The sequence below is a fragment of the Melopsittacus undulatus genome, chromosome 3 (genome assembly GCF_012275295.1).
Source record: "Melopsittacus undulatus isolate bMelUnd1 chromosome 3, bMelUnd1.mat.Z, whole genome shotgun sequence".
Lineage (NCBI taxonomy): Eukaryota > Metazoa > Chordata > Aves > Psittaciformes > Psittaculidae > Melopsittacus > Melopsittacus undulatus.
This window is the reverse complement of record NC_047529.1, coordinates 87,962,962-87,989,412: the sequence shown is the minus strand read 5'-3', so window position 1 is coordinate 87,989,412 and position 26,451 is coordinate 87,962,962. Positions and strand designations below refer to the sequence as shown.

Genomic DNA, 26,451 nt, shown 5'->3' with positions numbered 1-26,451 from the left:
AGCAGTAGCAAAGCCAACCAAAACTTCACTTTGTCTGGAATAGAAGACCAACTTCATAAACAAAGAGACCACAGTTACATTTGGGTTAGTTTTAGATAAAAGCTATGTGAAAGAATGTGCAAGTCATAGAAATGAGGTTACTATTATGGAAATTTACTGGAGAAAAGGTTTATTTTTAGTTCTCAGCCTATAAACGTCAAGCACAGTTCAGAGGGAAGATCATGTACATACTGACTAGTCTTTGACACTATACAGGAATACTAATATAGTGAGGCTGTCATAGTTGGTAAAATACAAAAGTAGTATTTTTAAAAAATTCTGGAAGCTAAGCAGGGATTTTTGTTCAATTCAGTCAAGTGTAGCTATTTAAGACTTGCATAAATCGCATGTGTTGAAGATAAGGCAACACATACTGGGACACACACTTCTTCAACCAGTCATCTCTTGCTTTAGCATACAAGAAATATTCAAGCTAGACATTGCCAAGGATGTCACTGCTGGTAAGCAAGCCAGAGCATTGTGAAGATACTCAAAATGACAGGTCACTTGGAGTAGTGCATGTGCTAGTGAAAGATCCAGATTAAATTAAACAAAAAAATCCCCCAAAACAGTTTTCAATGTCTTTCACTCTACCAGCTGGGTAATTTTAAAATTCATTAAGACAGTTCCCATAGTTGTATAAACAGGGTTTATTGTACACGTGGAGCTGAAGGAGGAAAGAGAAGGAAGGCATATATTATATATGTACAGTGAGCCATTTTCATTAATAAATTTATTCTGTCTTGCTTAATACTGGAAAAAGGGAATGTGTCTGGCACCAAAGAAATTTAAAATTGGAAGAAACTGAAAAGCTTAAGTTCTTAAAATTATAAAAACCGTGGTCTTATGGAAGGAAGTTAGAACATATATACATGGCAATTTAAGTGGTTTACACGCTGAGTGACACAGTCGCATTTGTCTTTAAACCAACTTATGGATTTCCTATTAATAGAACTGGCATTAAAACTAAAAGCTAGAATATAAATAAACTTGGAGGGACTGCTCCAGGAACAGCCCAGTAAAGCAACTCACAGTAACTCAGTAGACATTATCAAGAATACAGTTCCCCTTGAGCATCAGGGAAAGTAGGCACTAACTGGGAAATAGTCCAAGTCCTGGTGTTGCAGCTTCACTGGAAGTCCATCTCTTGTTACTGCCGTGCCATACACAATACCTTGTAAAATATACCCCTGATTTCTCCGAAAGATGCAGAAACTGTTACGTTGTCTTTCTGAATCCCTTTAAAATAGGATAGATGTTTTCAAATGCTTCATAGATTTCTGCTCGTACTTTAGCACCTAGAAAGAGAGGGGGAACCAAGTTACCTTGTACTTTTCACCAAATAATTTTAGCTTTTAGAATGTTTATTTGTACACAACTCTATATAAAACTGATGCATATCCATAAATCCCTGGTTTTATTATCACTTTGTTTTTAACACACATTTTATAGAGCATGTATTACCAGGCTTCTCACTGTTTATGCTGGTAAATGACACAACTTTCACTAGCATCTTTGTGTGCATCCTACATTTGCAAATGGATTCTTCCATGCACAACTTCCACAGGAGACCCAACCACAAAGTGCAGCCCACAGGACATTGCTGCAAAAAGACTCCACTGGTGGAACTTTTTTTTGAGAGTGTGAAACCTGGGGAAGCAAGATCTGGCCTTGAAGACCATTGCAGACGCCTGCCACTGGCCACACTGCAGGGACATGCTCCTTTTTCCTGAGAGTCTTGTGGGTTTTTTTCCTCCATCGTGAGATTCAGTATGAGGGGAAAAGGAAGAGTGTAGGTGAAGTGCTTGAGGTTGAGGTGGTCCTACAGCATGGCTATCTTCCTTTCTTTGGCTGCCATATCAAAAGAGAATAGCAGCAGCCTCCAGCCAAGCTGTCAAAGAACACCGAGTGCAGTCATAAACATCCAGCCCAGAGAAATGCACTTTCAGATTTGCCGGAAACACTACCTGTGCTTTTACAGTTTTTTGGGCACTTGAATGCTTAATAAGGATTCATGATCGCTGCTTATATGAATTTAGCCAAACGTGTCTTTTGGTTTGTGCATTCTCATCCACAGAATGCTGTACTATCTGTTCTTTCTCAGTACTGTCACCTTAAAAGGAAATAACCTATATATCTCTGGGTGTCATTATATGTTCTCTGTAATACAGTCTAAATCTAACCTACTGGAGTAAGGTAATGTCTTCACTTACCAGTTAAAACCACTTTTCCAGAAACAAAAATAAGCAGAACAATTCTTGGCTTGATCATTCTGTAGATTAAGCCAGGAAACAATTCTGGCTCATAACTGTAAGAGAAAAGAGTGACAGTATTCAAATATGCTTGCACACACATGTTCCAGTCTTTCATCTGCAGGAATGGGCAGAGCAGATGTGGACTTGCACTGAAACCTGGGAGAACACAGCAGGGATCATGTTGATGAGTTCCTACTGGGCAACCTCAGTTAAACCTGAGGCAGAGCAGTGACAAGAACAAAGATGCAGGTTTCCCTCTGGTGCAAAGGAATAACCTGAGCAGGTGTCACTCTCTAAGACAGTCAATATGCAACAAGAATAAACCTAAACAAGCCTTGTTTTTTTTTTACCTGCTGAACTGCTGGTGTGTGAGTACCAATCCTTCTAATCTGATGGGGAATTTCACATCACAGCTACCCACCATGTTCTGAATCTTAAAATCCAAAAATTTTGCAGGAAAACCCAGTTTCTGAACAACTCTTGCATACTTCCTTGCTGCCAGTCTGGACTGCTCTTCACTGAAGTGAGAAAAGGATAAACATATTATTTCCTCAGTTAAGTATCACTCAAAACAAATACCATTAAACCACAAATATGTAACTGGGAAAAAAAAATTATCCGTGTTGAGGGGGAGGGGAGGGTCACATGCAAAATTTTTACATCCAAAATTAACAACCCGCACTGGTTTGCATGCTGATTTTCATACTAGGGTCTAGACACACAATGTTCATTTACACAGAAAATAGCATTACAAATCCACACATTTCACACTTTTAAAATATTGATTTAGTCTCCTAATGGGATGTGAAAACTGTTACTTAAATATTCAAAGCAGAACAGCTTTGAACTACTACTGCTAGAAAATGTGTGTTTCCAGAAGAATCTGTGAAATGCCAAAACACTCCTCTTCATTCAGCCCAGGTTTTCAAATATGGGTTTGACACAGTGTGTTATTGCAGAACTCAGTTTGCTTCAGTTTTGTAAATAACTCAGGATATAGTTGTTTCTAACAGAATAAGACAACTTGAATTTCAAGTATCACCAGGCAGAGAAAGCGTTTCCTGTACAGCTCTATTCATTCATCTCTGCTCATTCACTTATTGCTTCTGGATTCCTAACGGATTTCTTCAGAGCAGTCTTTCTATTCCACCCACTGGAGGTAAGCTTATATTTAGTTTTCAATTCTTATGCTTCAATGATCGTGTTAAGAGATCAGACTACAGGGAGCAGAGACTTGGAGCTGTTGGTCTGTGATGAATTAAACAATTCAAATACAAAAATCACTCTTCTGCCACCAGCCCTACAGCTAACACAGCTGACACAGTTCCACTGCAGAATCACTGCAATTTTTAAATTAGAAAAAAAAATTATAACTGCAAAGCCAAAGAAGTGAATGCAATAACCTCCACAAACCAGTTCATCAGACTGTATGAAAACTTCAGAAATGGAACTACCATTTCCCCCTTCATGAAGCCCTTTCATCCATGAAAGGACATTTTGTGTAGCAATGTGTACAAGTCTACTTGAAATAGAAATAGCTGGGAAGCAAGCTCAGTTATACCTGCACAACCTCGTTGTATATATATAAGTACTTATACAAATTATAGTATTTCTAAAGCACCATGGTACAACAGAATAGACAGCCTAAATTAGTTTACCTGTAATACCCAAACATACCTTTTTGCTCCTGTGCAAACCATTTTTCCAGAGCTGAATATAAGTGCAGTAGTACGTGGCTCTCTTATTCTCATAATAACAGCAGCAAAACGCTGAAATGCGAGCGTTGAGACTATTAGTGATGATACACTGTTGTGATCATTACATTAAAACCAAATTTGCCATAATCTAAGTAGCACGTTACACTGCATTGCCAAAAAATACTAAGTTCAAAGATACTTATGGATCACTGAAAATTTACTTGAAATGCTTAAATCATAAGTAGCTTCAAACACACAAGAGAGGTAGAGTCAGACACGAAGAATATCTACAATTGCATTCCTATTTTACTAAGCTCATCTCTCATTAAGTTATATGCAACATATAAATAATGTTAACATTTGCAACAGAGCAATAGAGACAATCTTAAAATCCTCCACATCTCCTGAAATCAGACCTGTTATAAGCAGGATGGAAGACTATGTGCAAATATTTTATGATCTGTTTTTGTCTTAAAAAAACAGACAGTGTGAAATACCAGCAAACAGAACAGCTGGAGATCAAAGTTCTGTGTAAACAGAAGCCACCTCAGCCATCACAGTAGAACACAACAGCCTGGTTAGCTCTAGCTGTTTATTCTGAGTACTGTAACATCTCTGCCTGCATTTCCAAACATTCTTAAACTCTTTGAAGCAAGAGATACTGAAAACTGATGTGGACACACCCCTGTTTGTCTGTTATATTTAACTTGGACCAGCTCACCATGCAGCCCCATAAGCTGTTCTGCTGACACAACCAAGGCGGTAACGTGGGTTACCCACCAGCACATTTATCAAAATATGGCTGAAATAATACAGCCAAGCAACGTGTTTGATAGATGAATGTACTGACTGAATGTCAAGAGCATGTTACATAACCCTTCTGTCTCTCTGCTGTGGAAAACAGCATTTTGTGTTGGTTATTCTAGCCTACAAGTTTCATAGCCACCTACCCCTACCTTAAATTACCATGGCATATTCAGATTTTTTGCTGTGCTAATATCTTACATGCATTGCTGGTACAAACTTACAGTAAGTTATTTATCACATACACCTGCACACATGCTTTAATTTTCCAGAGTAGAGTTTAGATAAACTGCAGCAAAATCCAAAATACTAAAACAAAGCCATCCACCCACAGCTGAGGAAAACTGAAGCGTTCCCAAGGCAAGTCAATTCAATTCCATACGCAACATCTAAACATTTATTAGAAATAGTGTCCAACTATGGTGGTTGCAAAGAGGAGCCACCCAAAAGAAAAATGAAGTGACTTAATTTTCTTGAATCAACACTAAAGGCCCTCTACTGTTGCTTAGTTTCCCAAGATAGAAGAATCCCTCTGTTTAACAAACTCCTCTTTAGAATCAGTGGCAACTTAATAGTCAGCAAACAAACAAAAAAACGCAGACAATTGAATTTTGCTGTTCCACCAAACCTAGCCATCAGAAGTAAGGAGGTGCAAGTACCGGGGGGAAAACATAAAGGAACACAGCTGAGGGGAAGTGAGACTACAAAATGTGTGAGCGTGCTGGGACCACAGGAATTCCAGGGGAGCAGCCCAGTGGAAGAAGCCACAACCATGGCCCTGGCAGGAGCCCAGGAGCTGAATTCTTCATTCCTTTCTCCTTGTTGGGAGACAGGAAACAAGACTTCATCATCAGACATTTCATAGTAACACGAGAAAGGACTCTTCTGAGCACCACAAAACAAACATGTCCATATGAGCAGCGGCAGAGGCCAGCTCAACAACAAGCAATTTGGCCAGTGTATGACACTGTTGGTTAGATTCTTCCTAAATGTGCTGTGTTTAGTCTAAATCTACCAAATTACGTGGTGTAACACACAGCCACATCAGTATTAAAATGCTTTTTACCAATTTGACAGAATATTCTAAGTCTATGAAAGACTTCTTTTTTAACTATAGTACAAAAATGCACCTACAGCAGGAAGGTTCTTCCATCTATTATAGCAAAGTACACCCACAACCTGTGCCTTTGACATAGGTGTTATAAGATAAACTCAAATACATTTCTCTTACCTTGGGATTATATTCAGCATTTCGGGCACGAAGAGCAATAGTTTTTAGGTCAAGTTTGCAACCAAGATTCACTGTGGACACAATATTCCTGAAGACAGTTCAGAAAAATACATTTAAAATACAGTAAAGAATTGATGTGTCTTCTGCATTTTTAACCAAGCTTGATTCTTATAGATAGATATATACTTTTTATTTGTTTCTCCAAGTGGGTCTGAATGACACCCTTCCTACTGACAGCAGCGCTGAAGAGTATTGTGGCTCAGAAACCTTTTGTAGGGCAGTAGCTCCTAAGGCATGACTGCTGATTCCTCCTGATCTGCCAGATATCATGCTCTATTTCAGTTTAGCAGGAAGTATTCTTGATGTTAAGGGCCTCCACCACAATCAAGGAAGTGGCTGGAGACAGGAGAAGGTAAGGTAGCAATAGTACAGTCTGGAACTTTCCTTGGTACGGTAAGAACAGCTGCATGACTAAGTGGGAACAACCTGGGAAGTACGCCCATTGCTAGGCAATAGGGTAGGAGGTCTCTAGAAAGTCTAACAAGCTCCTAGGTGCAAAATTTAACTAAAAATTTGTTTTCTGGGAAAACCCTAAGATATAAAGGTCTTTAATGGGGAAAAAAATAAATATGAGGAACTGTTCTCTCAGTGACAAATTCACGTTATCAACCACTTCTCTTTGGGCCTTGCATAAATGGCTGTAAAAGTCTATTTAAACTGAAGTCCAGTGCAAGTACTTTCATACTTAAACCCAGAATTAGTTCTAGCTTTTTCCTCTCTCTCATTACAAACTCAGCTATAGACATGAACTAGAAAACGGGACATAGAATATTAAGTATAACTCAGCTCTAGTTCCTAGACTAGCAACTACTTTCTTCCCCTCTACCCTTCCAATTACTTTCAGCTGTGACAGTTCCTGTCTTCTGCTTTAATATCTCACTAACAAAGTTCTATGCACAGTGGAGCTATTTGCTTTTCTGTGAACATGTTGCAAGTATCCGGTAAAGTACAAATGGGAATGTTTCCAAGTATGCATATTTTGAAATACCAGATTATCAACCCAGACTACTTCATAGCTAAAGCATAATGAACTCCTGAAGTACATAGAGGAGTTGAAAGCTACAATTGTGCTAAATGAAGACACAAACAACATCCTCCACTGGTATGGTTAAAAGATGCATGTTGACAAATCACTAAGAAACGGTTTTTATTACTAAGTGGTTTAGTAATAAAGCTAAGCTAAAAATAAAGCAAAAAATTGCTCATAATGCTAGAGGAGTCACAAATTCTCAGGAACTCCCTTCCCACCGAGATGCAGCACCCAATTCCTGATGTGGCTTTAGTCCCAAGCCTTTAAAGGGCCATCTGAAAAAGAGCATGCTGCACTAACACACAGGGCACTCACTGTAGTTGTGGCACTATTCCAGAGCTCTCAGATGCTGGTGTTGCAGGAGTTATTGGAGTCATTGGAGTCATTGGAGAGGGGTACAGAGGTGTGGTTCCTGGCAAAGGGGCTGTGGTAAGAGTCTGTGAGTGGAAGAGCTGAGGAGTTTGACCAGACGTTCCCTGTGTTGCTTGCTGTGATGTAGATTGCTGCGCTGCCTGTTGCTGCTGCTGCTGCCGCTGCTGTTCCTCTAGAATAGACAGGCTATTGGTGCTCTGGACAGGTTGTGGTGTCAGTCCTGTGCCATATGGCATCATCGGGCTAAAAATTGGAAGTCCTGGAGTCATTGCACCCTACAGAAGAAAGCATGAAATAAAAACAACAGGTCCTGTTGACACCATGTTGGTTTTAAGAAAAAAAAATATTTCAGGAGTTTACAAATAAACTAACGTAAGTTACATCAAACCTGATGCATGTGGTAGTGACTAGTTAAAACCAGAAAGTTCTTCAAATGCAGTTCTTTTATAGATAACATATTATTTCCGGGATCTGTCAGTTTGTCCTGGGTCAGCAGTAGCAGTCATTTTTCTCCTTATTGGTAGCTGGTGCAGTGCTGTGTTTTGACTTTCAGGCTGGGAACGGTACTGATAGCACTGATGTTTTGAGTTACTGCTCAAATGCTTAGACTGACCAAGGACTTTGTGAGCCTCATACTCTGCCAGGGAGGAGGGGAGGCCAGGAGGAAGGAGAGACGGGACACCTGACCCAGGCTAGCCAAAGAGGTATTCCATACCACAGCATGTCATACCCAGGATGTAACCGGGAAATACCCGGAAAGGCTGGAGCTCTGAGGGTTGGAGGAGGTATCAGTCGGTGCTTGGTCGGGCAGGGTGGGGTGAGTTACGGGTCGGTGGCTGGTGAGATGTTGTATTCTCTTCACTTGTTATTTGCTTTATCATGATTACTATTATTAGTGGTAGCAGTAGTGATTTGTGTTATACCTTAGTTATTAAACTGTTCTTATCTCAGCCTGTGGGGGCTACATTCTTTGGATTCTCCTTCCTAACTCTCTGGGAGTTGGGGGAGCAAGGGGGGGAGTGAGTGAACAAGCTGTGCGGACTTGGTTTTAAACCACGACACAGTTCTAGCACTGTTCATCTCAAGCTAGTGATGCAACATGCTTATCACACTACCTTGCAAGCATGCCTCAACTCTGACCCTCAATTTAACTTGTGATTGTTTCAACAAAGACTGTGCCCATCCTACCAAATGCATTCATAGCACAGTGTTACTCCATTATGTATGTTAATGTAAAGGACAACCACCAAAATTAAATTATTCTTTCCAACTTGTCAGTCATGTTTCAACTTAACAGAACCCTATATATCTCATGTTACTTATACCTCTGGACTTACAAATTGATGGGTTAAAAATTCTGCTTTATACTAGTATTATGCAATACCTTGTACAACTTTTCAGATGTGCAAACAAAAAAATGTTAAATTACATGAAAGAAACAGAAAACACTTTCACAAAGAAATTCAGATGATAATTACATATTAAATCATTTGTTTTTACCTGAGGGGAGGCTAAGCCTTGAGCATAGGGTGGCAAGCTGTTGTTCTGATCCATTATTCTTTGGTATGGCCAGAAGTATCTTCTTCAATTAGTTTAAATTAACTTCAAATCCTAGCGGGATTTTAGCCCTTTAAAACATTCCAGCAAAGTAGCTTTTTAAGCCAAGCTGAAAATGTTAGGAAGACATCAGCTCCAGAGAAATGTGTGTTACGAGTCTAGGATCCCAGTTAAAACCTGAAAAGAGAAAAAGTAGTATTCTGAGAATAATGTCTAAACACAAAACCAAAGAAACTATCAGCTGCTGGGTTACAAAAGAGACACCCACATGCAAATACATATAAGAACATTTACACAAGCACACACACAAGTACAATCCATAAATATAACCTTTTTCAGGCACATTCTATAGCAACTTTGCAGCGTGCTTCTGCTGAAATCTCTGACACATGAGCAGGCCTCTGTCTACTGAACCCTCCTCCACAAACAACTCAAGCTGTTAATGCCCATTCTTGTCCAAGATTCGCTTTAGCCAGAAAAGCAGTTTTTAGAATTTACTTCCCCTGACTATGAACCAACAAGCTTACTGACACATTGCTTGGAAGTCTCTTCCTGGCAATTTAAAGGCTCGGGCTTACAAAACAAAAATGTTTTCTTCCATAGGAAAAGCATCACTGATCAAATCCAAACTAGGAATCCCTCTTTCCATCCACTTCCACAAAATAAAGCACTAACAGCTTTCAAACAATGACATGCACGTTATGAGGAAAAAAATATGTGAAAGCCAATTTCAGGCACACAAGTGAAATGTACACATGATTTTTTTATCACTTTTTAACTATACCTCTGTTGCTGTGTTACTGAAATAAACACAAGTGGAGAATTTAAATGCTACACCTTGAAATCAAATATTTTTCCATCAACTTACAGTTTTCTTAACTAGACCTATTGCCCAGAAATACTCAATGTCATTATTAGGTCAGAGATAGACCACCTTAAAATTTGAAGAAAGCCTATTTATCTTTTCTCCTTTTCTGGTGAGATATGAGAGCTCAGAACTACATCAATATACTGCAGCTGAAAACCATGCTTTTTCCCCCATCATAATATGATATTATCATCTTTACCCTCACCAAAGGTATCAAACAGAGCATCCAAATTTTACAACCTAGAGCAGGGATAAATAGAAGCCTGAACATCACCCTATTAAAATAAAATAAACTCCTCGATACAATCCCGCTGTTTAGTAATAAATCTAGATACCAGGCATGCCAGAACCAGGAGCCAGGACACTACCTACAAAGAGGTCCATCTTGTAACCATCTAACCACAGCTTGCTCACAGCTCCAATACAAGCGCTGAGGAACGTGTTTGTCGAAGGAACAGAGTCCAGAGGCAAGAGACCCCGGAGAAGGCCCGGCCCTACCTCCGAGCCCGCTTCCAGGAGCTCTCCCCTAACACCCAGCAGCTCTCGGCAAGAGCCAGTTTCGGGCTGAGGTCACCCCTCCTGCCTCTCTGCGCCGTCTAGGTCCCGGCCCGCCCTCACACCGGCCCCAGCAGCGTGCAGACCCCCGCCAGTAGAGCCGAGCCACCGCCACGACCCCCCGGGCCCTCCCGCCCACCCTCAAAAGGAACAGCGATCACCGCTGCAGTTGCGCAGCCGCCCGCAGCCACCCAGCCCCCGACACCAACGGCCGCCGCTGACCCCGTGAGCGGGAGCAGGTCCCTCACCGCTTCTCGCGCCACCCCTCGCGGCTCAGGCCGGCAGGGAGGGCCGCGGCGCCGGCTGGGAGATGAAGAGCAAGCCCGGCCCGGGGCACCGGCCCCCACCCTCCAGGCCCGGCCCAGTGGCCCTGGCACCCGTTGCCTTCTGCCCCGGCCAGCGGGACGAGCAGCGGCCCCGGGAGAGGCGGGCGCGGTGCGGTCTGTACCTGCCGCTCCCGGCGCCACCCTGCCGCCGCACAGCGCCCGCGGGACACAAGCTGCCGTCGGCGCGCCTCGAAAGCGTCACTTCCGCCGCGCGCCACCACCGCCTTCCCCGCCGCCATCTTCAGTGAGGGCGAGGGGGTGGCATAAGTTGGGGACGGAGGAGTGGGGCTGGCTGGCGCCTTTCCTTGGCCTGGCAGGGCAGGGTGAGACGGGGCTGGGATGGACTGTCGTTCCCACTCGCGGCTCCGGTGCCAGGCCTGGCCGCAGGCTTCTGCGCTGGAAGGATGTGCCCCATTTTCTAGCTGTACAGATCGCTGCCCCTTGCTCTCTGCCGCAGTCGCGGACCCTGTGGTGCCACTGCTCGCTGTGCACTGCTCCTATGGAGACTTCCTCCTGCAGAGGAGGACCGCACGCATCCCTCTGCTCCCTCGGCACTATTTGGCGCTTTAACCCCTTCCTGCTTCTTTCTACCGGTGCCATGGTGCCTGGTACCGCGCCCGTAGGCCTCCTTACGGACCTCCTGGGCTTTCTGACCTTTGCTCTCTACAGTGTTTCTCAAGGCGCTCCCTTTTCCAGCGCAGGGGCCACACTGCTCCTGATTCGGAGAAAACTTCATGAACAAACTCGCCAACAAAGTTTTCAAGTTGACAAGCAGGTATTCTGTATTGCGGCGCCGGGAGACAAGGGGGATAGCTCCTCCTAACGTGTGTCCCCGTATTGCTCCACAGGCCATCCGTATATGGTTACCGGGCATATTACATCATTTCCAGAAAGTTTCCCGCATTCATACAAGAAATGTGATGGTGGTCTTTAAGGGTCGTTTGCTTTTCCCAGCTCAATTTACATTACAGACATAGCAATCATCCTGTCCTTCTACTTATCAGCTAGTTTAACTGCTCCCATCCTGGCCCTCAGCTAATCCCAGATACTCCCCACCCCCAGGTCCTGTTTTCCATTCTGCTTTTCTCACACCTTTTGTACTGAGGTTCTGAGGACCTGAAACTATGTCAACTACCCTCAGGCACCACGGTTATTTTCCATTACAAAGCCATTAAACTTATCATTACTTAGAACTGATTGCATTTTGTGCTTTTGTTACTCCTTGTATCAATCCCCCCTTTTTCTGTCCTTTTGCAAATTCTTTTGCAACATTTTATATAATACCATTACCATCTAGAGTCTTTTGACATAGTTTCCTGTTTCTACTTGATACTTAAATTTCATTTCTTTTTCCAATCTTCATAACTTATCATAGATCATTTACAATGCCAGAAAGAAAATTTTGTTATACCAGAAGTAATCAAGACAATATTAATATCCTGCAACCAGTTGCCTTAACCAGGAGAGATCAAGTAACCATGAAGTTAACTTTTCCCATATTTCTTTAAACCCCCAGGAGGTAACATCCTTGGCCATTTTATTAAAGATTTTAGTTTATTTCCAAATTTCCTCCAGATTTGTTTCAGGAACAGCAACTTTCACTGATTATGGAACAAACCCCTCCTTGTGAAGCCAATAACATGTCTAGAGCCATTTGGTTTTGTAATACCATTTATCACCCACAAATTTGTCCATGAGATAGTGTTGGAAATTGGAATACCAAATTAATGGAAGGCCCTGATCTCCTGATTCAGGCAACTGTGCACACACTCAACAGCCACTACAATTAACAATTTCAGCAACATTCTGCATTAATTTAATGTATAAGTATTGGTCCCAAACTAGTATGCCAGTTATCATGTAAGTCCAAATTGTGACCGACACTATTTCATATTCAAGGAGCCTGAGGGTTTGATCTGCCACGTCTTCTCTGGTTCTGGTGCTTTCTTTATTTCTTCTTGAATAATGTATCCAAGCAGGTTGTTCCTTTATCTTCACTGCTGTAAAGGTGGTCAGTAATATCTGGTACAGTCCGTTCCACTTCTCCTGTAGAGGATCTACTGAAAAATTCTTAACATAAACCCAGTCTCCAGATCTAAAAGTGTGAATCGGATAATCCAAACCTCTCGCTCTTGTCCCTAATATTTCTGCTAATTGTTTTCCCGAATTGACCAGAAACTCTCAGAGATAGCCTTCTCCCACTTCCAGAAGACCTTCTCCTTAAAACTGGGACTGATATGGTCTTCCATATAAAATTTTACATGGTCTAGCCTTTTCTTTCGACTGAGGTTTAGTTCAAATTCCTAATAGAGCCAGTGGTAAGGCTTGGTACCAATGCTAATTTATTTCCTGACATATTTTACCAGTCTGGTGTTTGATCAGATGAACTGTCTTTTCTACTTGCCCACTGACCTGAGACCTGTATGGTACATGTAGTTGCCAATCAACTTCTAATTTTTTGCTAATTTCTTGTAACTATTTTGCTCTAAAGTGCAAGCCTCGCTCAGAAGAAATTGCCTCTGGTACTTCAAAACAAGGTATATCATTCAACAATGTTCCAATTACTTGTCTTGCCTACAAGGGAATTCTTCTGGCCACCCTGAAAAGCTATTCGTTAACACCAACAAATATTGGTAACCTTCTGTTCTCCGTAACTCAGGAAAATTTATTTGCCAGTACTGTCCCAAGTAGCTTCCTCCACAGTTGTACCAATTTGATTTCTCTTTTCAATTTTTAGGATTATTCTTGAGACAGAGCTGACATTGTCACTAACTGAACTATGGTATATAGATTTCTTCCTACAATTTGCTTGTCTTACCCCAATGAGTTTTATTATGTTCCTCCTGAAGTATCTTCCAGAGTTGATTACAGGGAATTACAATTTGCCCAGCAGGTATCTGAACCTAACTCCCTTTGTTTTCCTGTCCTTTGAGATCTTCAATCAATTTTCTATCTTCCTTTGAATATCTAGGTTTAGATTTCTCAATTGTTAGTTTGCCATCAGGGATTAAAAGAATGATTTTAGATTGTTCATCTTCTTGTTTGGCTTCAATATTGGCCAAATTATTTCCAATTTCCTGATCAGAGTCACCACCAGCTTCCAGTAGTCATAGAATTTCTGTAGCATGTTTAAATCTTTTTTTTTTTTTTCCTGTGTGTTCAAGTGTTTTTCTTTTCAGATGTCACCATGTTCATGGACCACAAATGCATATTTAGCATCAGTCCAAATATTTATCCTTTTGTCTTTAGACAGTTCCAGGGCTCTTGTTCAGCATGTTCCAGAGGTTTCTTTCAAATTTGGTCAGCTTGAATATACAGTCTCTATAGTGGCCAAGCAGACGTGTGTTAATAGTTCTGCTGGTTGTTCCTGCAAAAGGATGCTGGGTTGATAACATTCGTTGTGTTGCACAAGGGTAGCCTGGTATTTTAAAAAACATGAAGGAGATAACCAGTGGGCTTCTTTCTGTTCCAGAACTGCTAATACAACATGGGACACTAGTACAGTAATCTTTTGTCCCAAGGTAAATTTGGAAGCCTCTTCAATGTTCATGACAACTGCAGTCACAGCTCTTAGGCATCTGGGCCATCCTTTGCTTGCTTCATTCAGCTGTTTTGAAAAATGCACCACTGTCCTCTTATAGGGTCCTAGTTTCTGAGCAAGAACCAAAGCTATTCCCTCTTCTTCATAGGAATATAGCCAAAATGATTTAGTCACATCCGGAAGTCACAGAGCTGCAGTTCTCATTAGCTGTTTTAAAGCCCTCCTCTACAGAATCAGTCTATTCCAAAGAGAGAGAGGTTTCCTTTAACAGTTCATATAGTGGTCTTACCAGAACACCATAATCATGCATCCAAAGTCTGCATCATCCAGTCATTCCCAGGAACGTACAGAACTCCTTGATGGTTGATGGTCATGGCGTTTGACAAATGGCTTCTTTTCTAGCAGTTCCAACTTCTCTGTTCTCCTGTTGTTTCACTTGGTAGGAAACTCGGGTTTGAATTAGTTGGGCCTTTTGTCTGGATACCAGATAATCATTCAGTCCCAGAAAATTCAATAATCCCACCATTAACTAGACATATTTTTCCTTTGTTTCTGTAGCAATTAATAGGTCATTCACATATTGTAACAGAGTCCCTCTGAGTGGGTGGATTCCATGTTTCTAGTTCCAGTGTTAACTGATTTCAAAACTCGTTGGACTGGTTTTAAACCCTTCAGGTAATACTGTCCAAATTAGTTGTTTTCCTTACTGTGTCAGGATTTTCCTTATTCAAAAGCCAATAAATTCTGGTTTTCTTTGGCCAATGTTAAGCAAAAGAAAGAGTCCTTTAAATCCAAGACGGCAAACCATTTGATTATTATTCAATTTAGTAACAGATGCCTATACCCCCCTTTCCTTGGCAGTTTCAGAAAGTCAATTTGCCATTGTTGGCCTGGTTCATTTGTTCCCTTTTAGATTTTTCCAGATTGCAGGGTCACTTATATTACTCTCCATTGCATCCCAGGGCCATCTCTCTCCCCGGTTAGTTCCCCCACAAACACAGCAGTTAGTTACATTCAATGCTTTAGCTATATGTTCAGCAAGATTTAAAGAGATTTTTAGCAACTGTGGGAATTTCATACTGGACTCCAGTTTCCATTTCATGATAGAAGGAATTGAATAATAAATTATGTTGTATTGACTCTCTATATTTTTCTTTGATCTTAATACTAATAATCACACCTGGGTCTTCTCCAGTTCCATATATCTTAAGTTCAATTTTAGTTACTTCTTTCTGTTTCCAATTTTTCAAATCTGAGAGTTAAATTTACTGGACTGCAGGCATGGGTTGTACAGATCCCCAGCCTGCAGTATTCCAGCATACACAAGACCATCCTTTTCTTCCACAGGTGTGATGACTGATACCTAGCTGTTTGACTAGGTACATAATCAGGATTTATGTGACGCTGGTATCCAACCTGGGCAAATATATTTTGGTTGTCTACTATAGTACCGTCTCCACTCTAAACTTCCACAAATCAAAAATTATTGACAGTGAGGTACTCAAATTGGTTATAACTTCATTATAACTTATTCCAATTAATCTTCCTTCTAATGACTTTGTTCTCACTGAGTTTGATTATATATGCAACTGCCTATTTTTGTTCCTTTGCATTCATAAACGGTGTGGTAGATCAGCGTTCGAGAGGTTACTCTCCCTTGTCTAGTTGTGGTAATGCATTCACTACAGTTGTTGTGAATGTTTTTAGAAGCCACGGCATTTTCCCATATGGTTCCTATCAGAACCGACACCAAAAGAGGTCCGGTCAGGATCATAGTGCTCAGCGGTCACAGCCCCAGGGGTTGCAGCCCTCGGCAGACCTTTTCAGCTGCAGCACCGACTCCCTCCGGTCTTGCCCTCTCTGGTAGGTTAAAGGTATACTCCCCGTCGGCTATTACTGCAATAGTATCTGACCCACAACAACTGTTCCAACGAGGTGGTGATTTCACACCGAATGCAAAAGAACTCTAATTGATTCCTCAAAAATTATTCGTGGTCTCCCCTACGAGTAATAATATACTTCAAACAATTGGGACACTTGGCTCTTAAAATAATTTCAACTATATCTGCATTTCCCATTTCAAATTTACAGGAGTCAATATGAATTCCCTCAGTTACTTATCCAAGTCCTCTAGAGGGTCAGCTTGGCGTCTCAGGGTTCAGTCACAACTTTCCATTCTTTTATGGGTCCTTTTACTCGAGACGCGTGTGTCCACCTTTTTTTCAGCAGTTCTTATCGCCGTTTCTGTAGTTAAAAGAACAAGAAAGGTCCTTCCCAACGAGGGGATAAACTCTCTTTACAGCTTTTTATTAGTATCCTGTCATTCTAGTTCTAATTCATAGATGGATTAGCTATTAGTGGATTAATATCCTCTACAAATTTGTTGATTGCTCTGAGATCTTGAAGCAATCTGCAACTTTATTTCTTTACTGGCAAGAGTATTGTATCCCAATTCACATTCAATTAATAATTTATATTTTAAAATTTCTCAATGATTTTTAGTTCCCTTTCCCTGCAATTTTAGGGGATACTGTTTTATTCTAATTGGGCAGGAGCCCTCCTTTTTATTTCTACTTTAACAGGCAGAGCATTTATTTTATTTTTTTTTGCCTTACCTGGAACTTCAGATGCCCATACTCCCAGATATACCTGATTAAGGATTTCTTCTATTTCAGGGGGGTCCTCCTGTTCGCTTTTCTGTTGAAGATGTAAACTCAAAACTGAAATTAACTGATTTTTAACTCTCAATTCCATTTTACCTTCTTTAAATGCTTCTTCTAGCCCTAATATAGATTTCGGAGAACTTACCATGCATAAATATTTATGCATTCCCGTTTGTTTTTCAAATTTGTACTGAAAGGGTTTCAGAAAGTGATGCGCGGATAGACTCCACAACTAGTTAAAGTTGTAAAGTAGGTATGCTTTTATTCAGCGCTGAGGTGCGTGGGGATAGCTCCTCCAAAGCATACACACCTCAGGGTTGTTCTCCCTTTACAATTATTCTCTTAAGGTATACATAGACATAAGGTTGCTCAGTTCACCTATACATATTTATTATCTATCCCCGCTTCGTATTATAATGAGCCGGAAAATCCTTCGCACCTGCGCAGTGCCCCTTCTGGTCATGGGCAGGGGTCTCAGGATGAAGTAAATGAGTCTTCCTCTTGTGGGTAGGGGTCTTCAAGATGAAGTAAATGAGTCTTCCTCTTCTTAAGCTTTACACCTTTTAACCTTCAGACATGGCCTTAGGGTCTGGTCGGCGCCCAGTCTGCTTCTCCCCCGCTTCTCAGTAGGACCAAACACCTGTGCTTTTGTCATGGTCTTAGGGCTTGGTCGCCCAGTCTGCCTCTCCCCGGCTTATCAGCAGGATCAATCATCTGCTTTTGTCAGTAGAACTAGCATCCGCTTCTCCCCCTCCAGCAGTAATCAATGCCTTGGCAAGATGGCAATGGCAGGTACTTAGGACAGACAATACTTTTGTTTAAGCAAAGGAATTCCTTTAACCCCATTGTATAATTTCTGTATTACCCCCCTGTATACATTGGTTACCCCTGTATCAAAAGAATCTATTTTTTCTTTTATTTTTTTTTTCCTTGGTGGCCAGTAGCTCCCACATCCGTAGCAAATTCTTTTCCCTCTGATTTAACGCCGAACAAGTTGCTCCCGTATCCACTAAAATTCCACTTTATTTCCTCTAGTCCCCGGTTTTAATTTAACCAGTGGATCTACTAGAGTAGGTTACCCAGGTCCCCGTCAGTCTAGCTCCAATTCAGCCACCGGAGCCACCCCATGCACTTCCCCCAGGGCAGTCTCACTTCCAACGTCCAAACTCCCCACAACACACACCGATCCGTTTCCATAGAAAAACCCACTCCCCCACCTCCGCCCGACATCCCTCCACCTCTGCCTCCCCAGCACTCATCCCACGCTCAACCACAGGAGCTGCCCCAGCTCCCCTACTTTCCCTCTTGGTTTTCCTTAACTTTAAACATCTTTCCCCAGTATCACGGTCTGAACAACATCTCTCCAGCTTGGCTTTCAAGTTTTTCCCTGTCCTCTTCCAAAGCCAAAATTACGGAATCTGGCGGAGGTATATCAGTTTTGCATTCCGTCTGTCATATCTGCATACATTACTTAATTCCATTTTCCTTGCCACCTCAAAAACATTATAACAATGTATAATTCAAAGTTCCATTTTTAGGCCATTTTTCCTGGTCTTCCAAACTATACAAAGACCACCACTGGTTACAATATTTTATCAACATTTTCTCATTTACCGAGCCCCCAGGAAACCCTCCCAGTTCTTTCCAATGTGCCAAAATACACCCTAAAGGACTCCTTCTCAAGATCTCTCCACTCTGCCGATTTCTCATTATCAATCTCGCATTCACACACACGCACGGTATCCCACAGACATACTCCACAGTTACAACACTTGAGACAGAGACTAAATTCGTATCAAACTAACAATTAATAGTTATAACCTGTCACCAACACTAAAATCACAAGACCAAAATCATCACTATAACAAGCCACAGAATAGACACTCCACAGTTACAATACTTGAAACAGAGACAATTAACAAAGTATTTATAGCAGTCTGTCACCAATACCAAAATCACAAGACCAAAATCACAACTGTAACAAGCCACAATAGAAGTCAAATACCAGTAAAATCCAAAACCCTTCCTATAAGACACCCACTGTGTCTTGCTGGACTCAAACCATAAAATGCCCTCTGCTTCTTGTGACTGTATACCAGTAAAACCCTTTTCTACAAGACGCCCACTGCCACTGCATCTTGCAGGGCCCATACCACAAGATGCCCACTACTTCTTGTGGGTGTATACCAAACGGACGCTAGCAGCCGGGTATACGCCTTTACACACGAGATTTCCTATCTCGATTTACGGAAGGCTTCCTCACCATACGTACGCTTACCAAACCAATTTACAATGCTTTCTACAAGACGCCTACTGCCACTGCGTCTTGCAGGACCCCCCCTTACATATAAAAGAATACCTTTTATGAAGATGGTCCTTGTCTGCTCCCGCAGTGATCCCAATGAGTCGAGGGGTCCCTCCGGCAAAACTCCCTAGGGAGCTCTGTCCTCAGCAGATCCTGCAGCCGAGCAAAGAGGGTCCCATCTGGGGTGCCAAATTGATTCGGAGAAAACTCCATGAACAAACTCGCCAACAGAGTTTCAAATTGACAAGCAGGTCCGCCGTGACTAGGCACTCGCTTGGACCAGGCGAAAACCCCACCCGGAAGGGGCTGTAAGGGCCCCAGCCCAGGCGACACCCTTAAGTCGTCCGCCGGCGGGGAGTGTGCTGTTCCTCCTGCGTGTCCTCCAGAGCAGACGAGAGGCGGTTGCCATCCTAGAGCGGTATGCACCATTTCCGCTTCCGGTGCCACCATTTTGCCGTGAGACAGCAGCGAGTGGCGTCGCCGAGATGTTGTCTATTGCTGGTTATGAGGACTTCAGATCTGAGAGGGCCTACGAGCTCGGCGCTCCCGTGCAGCAGCGCTTTTCTCCCTACACCTTTAACGGAGGGTGAGGAATCGCAGGCGCGGGGCGAGGCAAGCTGGGACACCCTTTTCCCGGGGGAAGGGGCCCTGAGGAGGGTGGCAGTTACACTTGATCTTCCTCGTCTTGCTCTTGCTTCTTCTCTGTGCCTTTCGTCTCCCCTTACGAGCGCCTCTTGGTAGAGAAGGAGGGGTAGTGCCGGGGAGAACTGGTCTCGCCCTTGTCCTGGGCCGAGCGTCCCGCGAGTTCTTGCAGCTCTTGGGCATGTTCTTGCTTGACGCTATGGCTTCCTGAACTTCCGTGGGCTAAAATAACCACCTTCCGTTCGCCGTATGGTTGTTTGTAAGTGGCTCAGGAAACACATGCACTGGTGGTGTTACCAGCCTTTAAACCTGCAACTGGGCTGAAAACTACCTTGTCATAACTGTTAAAGGTAGGCGATGTTTTACAGGCACCTGCAGTGAGTTGGTGACAGGATTTGGCCAGGATAGTGTTATTTAGATTTTTTAATTTAGTTTTTTTTTCTAATACCTAGTTGTCCTTTAGGTCATCTGTTTGTTACTTAATGGTAGCACACATGTGGCAATGACAAAACTAGTTATTTGGAAATAAGTAACATCAGATTTTAAAAGTGATAAGTGTAATGATACTGATGTTTATTACTTGACTGGAGTGTTTTTGCTTGGAGAGGCAAATTCTTTCAGAAGGGTGAATCTTTCGTTAGCAAGCATCTAAAATTACTAGTCTGTAGAGTATGTTTCTTGCATTGTGAAGAAGGCTTGTTTTATCAAGTTTCCATACAGTGTTTAGTTCAAGTAGAGAATCACATACGTATATTTTCTTCAGTGTCTAGTATCTTCTTTCTCCAGTCTTGAGTCACGTCTGGGGATGTGCTTAGTGGGAAACATAACAAAGAATATATGATGTGTGACAAAATGTGAGTCTGGGTATGAAACTACTATATAATGTATTCCTCTGGTGCCTAAGAAAATATTTGTGCTTAAAGTCATGATTATATGAATGTTCTTCTTCAAGGACTGTGCTGGCAATTGCTGGAGAAGACTTTTCTATCGTTGCCTCTGACACACGACTGAGTGAAGGTTATGCAATTCACTGCCGGGACAGTCCAAAATGCTACAGACTGTAAGTCCACATCTTGTAAGAATCGAAACATGGAGAAAGAGCTGTAGTGTTGAGCATGTCACCTGCCTGTAATGATCTGTTGCTTTTTTTAAGCAGAATTTTCAGGAAAAAAATAAGTTAGAAAATTGATTCTGGAGTTATGGGCACTCTTGCTGTAATGCAAGATGTGATGTGATGTTGTAAATATAGCCAGGTTTCTTGTTTCGTGCTGTTGAAGTTAGTTGATAACACAATATTTTTAGCGTGATACAGGATATTCAGTATGATGCTAACTAAGCACATAAGGGTAGTAGGTTTCTTGTTTGTTTGGTATTTATTTATCAATTTATCTATCTATCTGTCTGCTCTGGTTAAACAGAAGTACTTTTGTCTTAACAGTAGCAAAACTTCATCCTGTGGTAACTCATTCTGCTTTATCAGGACAGCTGATGTTGGTACACAGATGTGCCCACTGCAGCCAGTTGTGCTGTGTCTCTAGTCAACCATCTGGCACTTTGAAGAAGTGTTTGTTTTAGGAGAGGTGAACCTCTCAGTAGTTCCATTGTTGAACTTTTTATGCGCATTCTGTGTTTATCTCAACCCACCTAGATAGCATCCACATAGTTAAAGATAATATTGTTTACATTCTTTTGACTGTAGCAGGTGCTTACCTAGGCTGCCATCAGCTATGTAAATATTTTTTGGTTATGTTTGTGTTTTAATTTTTATTGATGATACAGGATCATGTGAACTTATATGTCTCCTGGCTACCTCCTTACTGCATCTTTGCCTCTGATTCTGTCCAGATGAACATTACTGCAGTACAGTCTGTATACTGCACATGATGACTTTGTGTAATTCTAGTGACTGGTTGAGAGAACATTTCAGTTTATACTGGTTTTGAATGACTGCTTTGTGTTAGTCTATAAGTGTGTGTGAATGTTTGTAGACTCTCACCAATTTACTGGAAATTAAATTTCAAACATGCACTCCTGTAGTTAGCATTCATGAAACATTTGGAAACTGAGCAATGAGCTGATCTTCTGTAATGCAGCCGCAATCAGGTAACTTCTGTTTGGTGTCACAAAAAAACACCTACAGCATCCATAGACATCGGTGAAGTCCTGCACTTAACAAGTCCTGTCCAAGATGTAGGTTGCCATTACCTTTCATAAACAAAATATTTGTTACTACTACATATTAGACAACTGCTTTTGACAGCATTAGAGAATCTGAAAGTACATTTGGTGTATTCATAGCAATCTACTGTGTAAGTAAGTGGCGTGGTTCATACTAAATCTAAAATCACAACAAAATTTTACCTTTTACAGAACAGACAAAACGGTCATTGGATGCACTGGTTTCCATGGCGACTGCCTTACCCTCACTAAAATCATTGAGGCAAGATTAAAGGTAGCTAACTATCTATCTTACTGTTTTTAGAACTTACATTGTTATTATCACATTTGAGACCAATAGTATGGTATGTTTTAAAATATAAGTTTTGCTGGTTTTCTTCAAGTGTCTGTATCACAGCTGTGTTCCTGGTGTGTGGAGAGTATTGCTGGTGAAAGATCAGGCAGGGGAAGTAGATGCTCTAGTATTTCCAAGTGTAACATCACAAATTGAAAGACTGGGAGACATGGAGAGGAAGGTGTTAATGAGGCAACATATATTCTTTACAAATCTTTGGAGAAATGTTAATGTTAATTTGGAGCTTCTAAGCAGGCTGGTGTGTTTTCAGTCATCATGCTAGTTACTCTTGGCATAAGACTTTTCTGTAGTGAGGTTGCAGAAATGTGATTTTGATTTAGTGCTTGACTTTCTTCTTGAACATGCTATCCCACTTGCAGATGTACAAGCATTCCAATAACAAGACCATGACTACTGGAGCTATTGCGGCAATGCTGTCTACAATTCTGTATTCTCGGCGTTTCTTCCCTTACTATGTTTACAACATAATTGGTGGACTTGACGAAGAAGGTAGGACTTTAATTACAAAACAAGAAAGAAGGGCTAAATTCCTGTGGGTGAATAGCTATCCTTTTACATCTTGGGTGCTGTGCTGATGGAATAACAAAGTTTGTGTTCCTATTCCTAACACCTGCCTTTAGGCATTACAGTACTTGGGTCAAATCCAAGTTATGTGTGTAACTTGTTATCTAATTTGTGCTACAAACTGGATCTTCCATTTCTGAATGTCTGAAAGTCTAAAAACTATGTTATTATTTGATAACAATTGAAATTTGTTAATCTCTCATACTTTACTGTAGACTGGAACAGTATAGCAGCTTCTGGATTTCTTAATTATGTCTTCAAAGGAGATGCTGGGGGCAAAATTGTATATATCTTACTCAGGTCTGTGAGTGTAGTAGAAGCTACTAAATACGAAGATTTACTCCAGAGGTGTGTTTCTATGAAGATATCTTTAAGTGTTAACTAACCTTTAATGAAATAATGACTTTTATGTGGAAGCTACAGTTTAACATAGAGATCTTGTGGGACTTACTGGGCTCTTGGCCAATGATTTGGTTGAGTTGCTAAAATACTCTGGTCTCTGGATTTGAGCAGAAGCTCAGAGGTGGTCTTGTTTGAATAATTTCTGCCATTCCCTGCAGTTTGTTACTACTGAGTTGAACTGCTTTCCCAGTCTTGCTAAGACATGTCTATGATATGTAGAGTCTGGAAGGGGATTAGTCTGTACTGCATAATGGTGAATTTCAGATCATGAGGGTGCTGTAGCAATTGATAAGAATCAGAGTGCAGATTTGCATGCATGGGCTTAATTTGGGTCTAGCAAAACTGTTTTGATTTAGCGTTACGTTCTGGATTTCTGCTAGCTTTCTCAGGGCTGTTCAGCCACCTGTGCTGTGCTGGCAAGTGCACTGGCCAGTTTATTAAATAGGGTGCAGCCCATCTGAATAGAAAAACTGAGCTTAGCCAGGTGCTGTATTTTGGCTAGCATGTCCTCGTCAAACCCTGAAGCTTCAGAGCTGCAGTGCATCTGCATCTCTCACGTCAGCACAAGCTAATGAACTTTGCACAACTTGGCCTGACTCCAGAGGTGAGTGTGTAAGAGACCAAAGCATCATCCCTGGTTCTGGGAAGGCAGTTCAGAGGCATCTGAGCATGCTCTCTGGAGATAATTCAAGACATGTAGTTAAATGGCTAGATAGTATAGATGGCTAAACTGCCTCTGTGTTCACTTTAGAATGAGCAGAGCCCTTTGTGCAGCACTGTGCTCTAGTATATTCTCCTGCTTTGATTATTCAGCACTTTTTCTGTGGTAAGTACTGTAGAAAACATCTGTTAGAGCATGGCTGTGATTTAAATATTGAAAATAGCCTTGCATATAGTATCAGGCCAAAACCATGGTGAGCCTACTATAGAAAGCAGTCTGGACATACTGTAGTGTTGTTTGGTTAAAGGTTGATGACATCTGCGTTACTCCAGAAACTGCTTATGGAGGACATGTTTGGACTGTGATTAATTTTTTTTTTTTTCCCAGGGAAGGGAGCAGTATATAGCTTTGATCCTGTGGGCTCATACGAGAGAGATTCTTTCAAAGCAGCTGGATCAGCAAGTGCAATGCTGCAACCCTTGCTTGATAACCAGGTAAAATAGTTCTCTTCCCCCCCACCCCTTTCATTATTTCAGTAAGCAGTTGTAACACTCAATGAATGCAGCTTTAATTCTGGGGAATATTACTTTTGGGAAAAGCTTTAAATGTATTACAGGTAGGACCTGTTAATCTCCATACATTTGTAAATTTTGGGACTTCTCAGCAGAAATCAAAGTTTTGCTTCAGAATCTGTTCAGGTTTCTAGTAGGTTGCAAACAGTGGGCTGCGTGTTTAAAATACAGATAAATATTTTAATTGGGGAATTATGTTTCCCATTGAAGCAGTTCAGGTTTTTTTCTCTTTAGAGGGGTTTTTTTGTTTGTTTTTTGTTGTTTTTTGGGGGGTGGTGTGTGTTTGATTTGGTTATTTTTTTTTTCTAGCTGACAGCCTAAGTATGCCTGTTACTTAGCATGAAATAATACTAAATTACGAAGATAGAATTCATAGGTGTATATAACAGGTTTTATCACTAAACATATACTTATTTAGAAGTCTTAAGTTTTGTACAACTTAGACACTGTTATCTAAGAATGTTCTTACATAACACTGATAGAAAATTTTGTCTAAAATACTTGAAGAACAGTTAGTTGTAGCTGGTAATTGTTGAGTGAGAGAAATACCAAAGCTTGTTTTACTAATTTTACTTGCTGACATTGGTGTTGGTACTTAGTCAGTTGAGCCTGATACCAACACAACTTTAGTGTTCTTATAGTTCTTATTAGCTGAGAAAGGATGATTGATGATGATGATTTACTGTTATTATTTAAAGAACTCCAGATTCTCAGCTTTGAATTAGTTTTGAATTTTATTGACTGAGGAAAATAAAGTATCTTCTGTGGAATTGAAGTTGTCATAGTTACTTTTTCTTACTTATGAGTTTGAGGCAAGAAAGTGACTCTTCTCCTTCTTTTCCTGTTCTGGTGCTTAAGTTGGACACTTGAGTTTGTCAGCTAGAATACACAGCTTAATAGGACCAGTTATGCTCCAGTCTGTTATTTTTGAACTTTAGGTATGTTGATGAATATTTGCTTTTATATATGCAGCTTAATAGGACCAGTTATGCTCCAGTCTGTTATTTTTGAACTTTAGGTATGTTGATGAATATTTGCTTTTAAGAAATGTTCCCAGCTATCAATGACCAGATAAAAGGCTTGGGTGCAGTTCTGATACTGCTAACCCAGTGAGCAGTGTCTGAAGAATTAGATGGGTTCAGTTCTGAATGTTCATTGTGATCTTGTAGATGCTGAATGGGTGGGAGGAGCAATACTGGCTGTATACCGAATCTACCTCTAGTTACTTTTGTAAGAGTATCAGGAGTAGCAGAGTTCTGATGCTGATCATGCAGCTGTGAACTTTTACCAGCTTTGGATTTCTAAAACAGGCCAACCTTTTCCACTTTTGAAGTTGTCTAAATCTGCTCAGTCTAGTGGAGACTGAAGCAGCTTTCATGCTAGATGAATTGTACTTCCCTTAAAACGCATTTTCATCTTTTCTTAGATTGGCTTCAAGAACATGCAAAATGTGGAACACCTCCCCCTGACCCTGGAAAAGGCTTTGCAGCTGGTTAAAGATGTCTTTATTTCTGCTGCTGAGAGAGATGTGTACACTGGGGATGCGCTTAAGATTTGCATTGTCACAAAAGATGGAATTAAAGAGGAAATTGTCCAATTACGAAAAGACTAACTCAGCTTGCTTATAAACATGTAATCTGTGATGTACTATTTACCTGTATTATGGAGACATCTGTCTTATTAAAATTTTTCAAGAAGCTTGACTGCTGTAATGGTGAATATTTTCTTTGTTAGAAGGGATAGTGGTCTTAGAAACCAGAGCAGTTCATGATAA

The 26,451-nt window shown here is 41.2% G+C and overlaps 2 protein-coding genes across 5 annotated transcripts; one reads left to right on the top strand and one right to left on the bottom strand.

Annotated features, from left to right (window-relative positions):
* Window positions 1–148: 148 nt before the first annotated feature.
* On the bottom strand, window positions 149–20,005 carry TBP (TATA-box binding protein). 4 transcript variants are annotated; one of them, XM_031048499.2, is made up of 8 exons: window positions 10,717–10,951; window positions 8,989–9,222; window positions 7,432–7,763; window positions 6,027–6,114; window positions 3,972–4,063; window positions 2,645–2,812; window positions 2,253–2,347; window positions 149–1,337 (listed from the first exon to the last, which is right to left on the bottom strand). In XM_031048499.2, the coding sequence occupies exons 2-8, from the start codon at window positions 9,040–9,042 to the stop codon at window positions 1,258–1,260; spliced, it is 909 nt and encodes a 302-aa protein (XP_030904359.1). In that variant the 5' UTR covers window positions 9,043–9,222; window positions 10,717–10,951; the 3' UTR covers window positions 149–1,257. The 4 variants fall into 4 exon arrangements, with proteins under 4 accessions (XP_030904359.1, XP_005148654.1, XP_030904360.1 ...); XM_005148597.4 differs by lacking the exon at window positions 10,717–10,951 and adding an exon at window positions 19,358–20,005 and having other exon boundaries at window positions 816–1,337; XM_031048500.2 differs by having other exon boundaries at window positions 816–1,337; window positions 10,917–10,971.
* PSMB1 (proteasome 20S subunit beta 1) lies at window positions 19,728–26,380 on the top strand. Its single transcript, XM_005148599.3, has 6 exons — window positions 19,728–19,889; window positions 20,898–21,005; window positions 22,316–22,397; window positions 22,838–22,967; window positions 24,493–24,599; window positions 26,104–26,380. Exons 1-6 carry the CDS (start codon window positions 19,789–19,791, stop codon window positions 26,287–26,289), a joined length of 714 nt encoding a protein of 237 aa, XP_005148656.1. The 5' UTR covers window positions 19,728–19,788; the 3' UTR covers window positions 26,290–26,380.
* The last annotated feature ends 71 nt before the right edge of the window (window positions 26,381–26,451 follow it).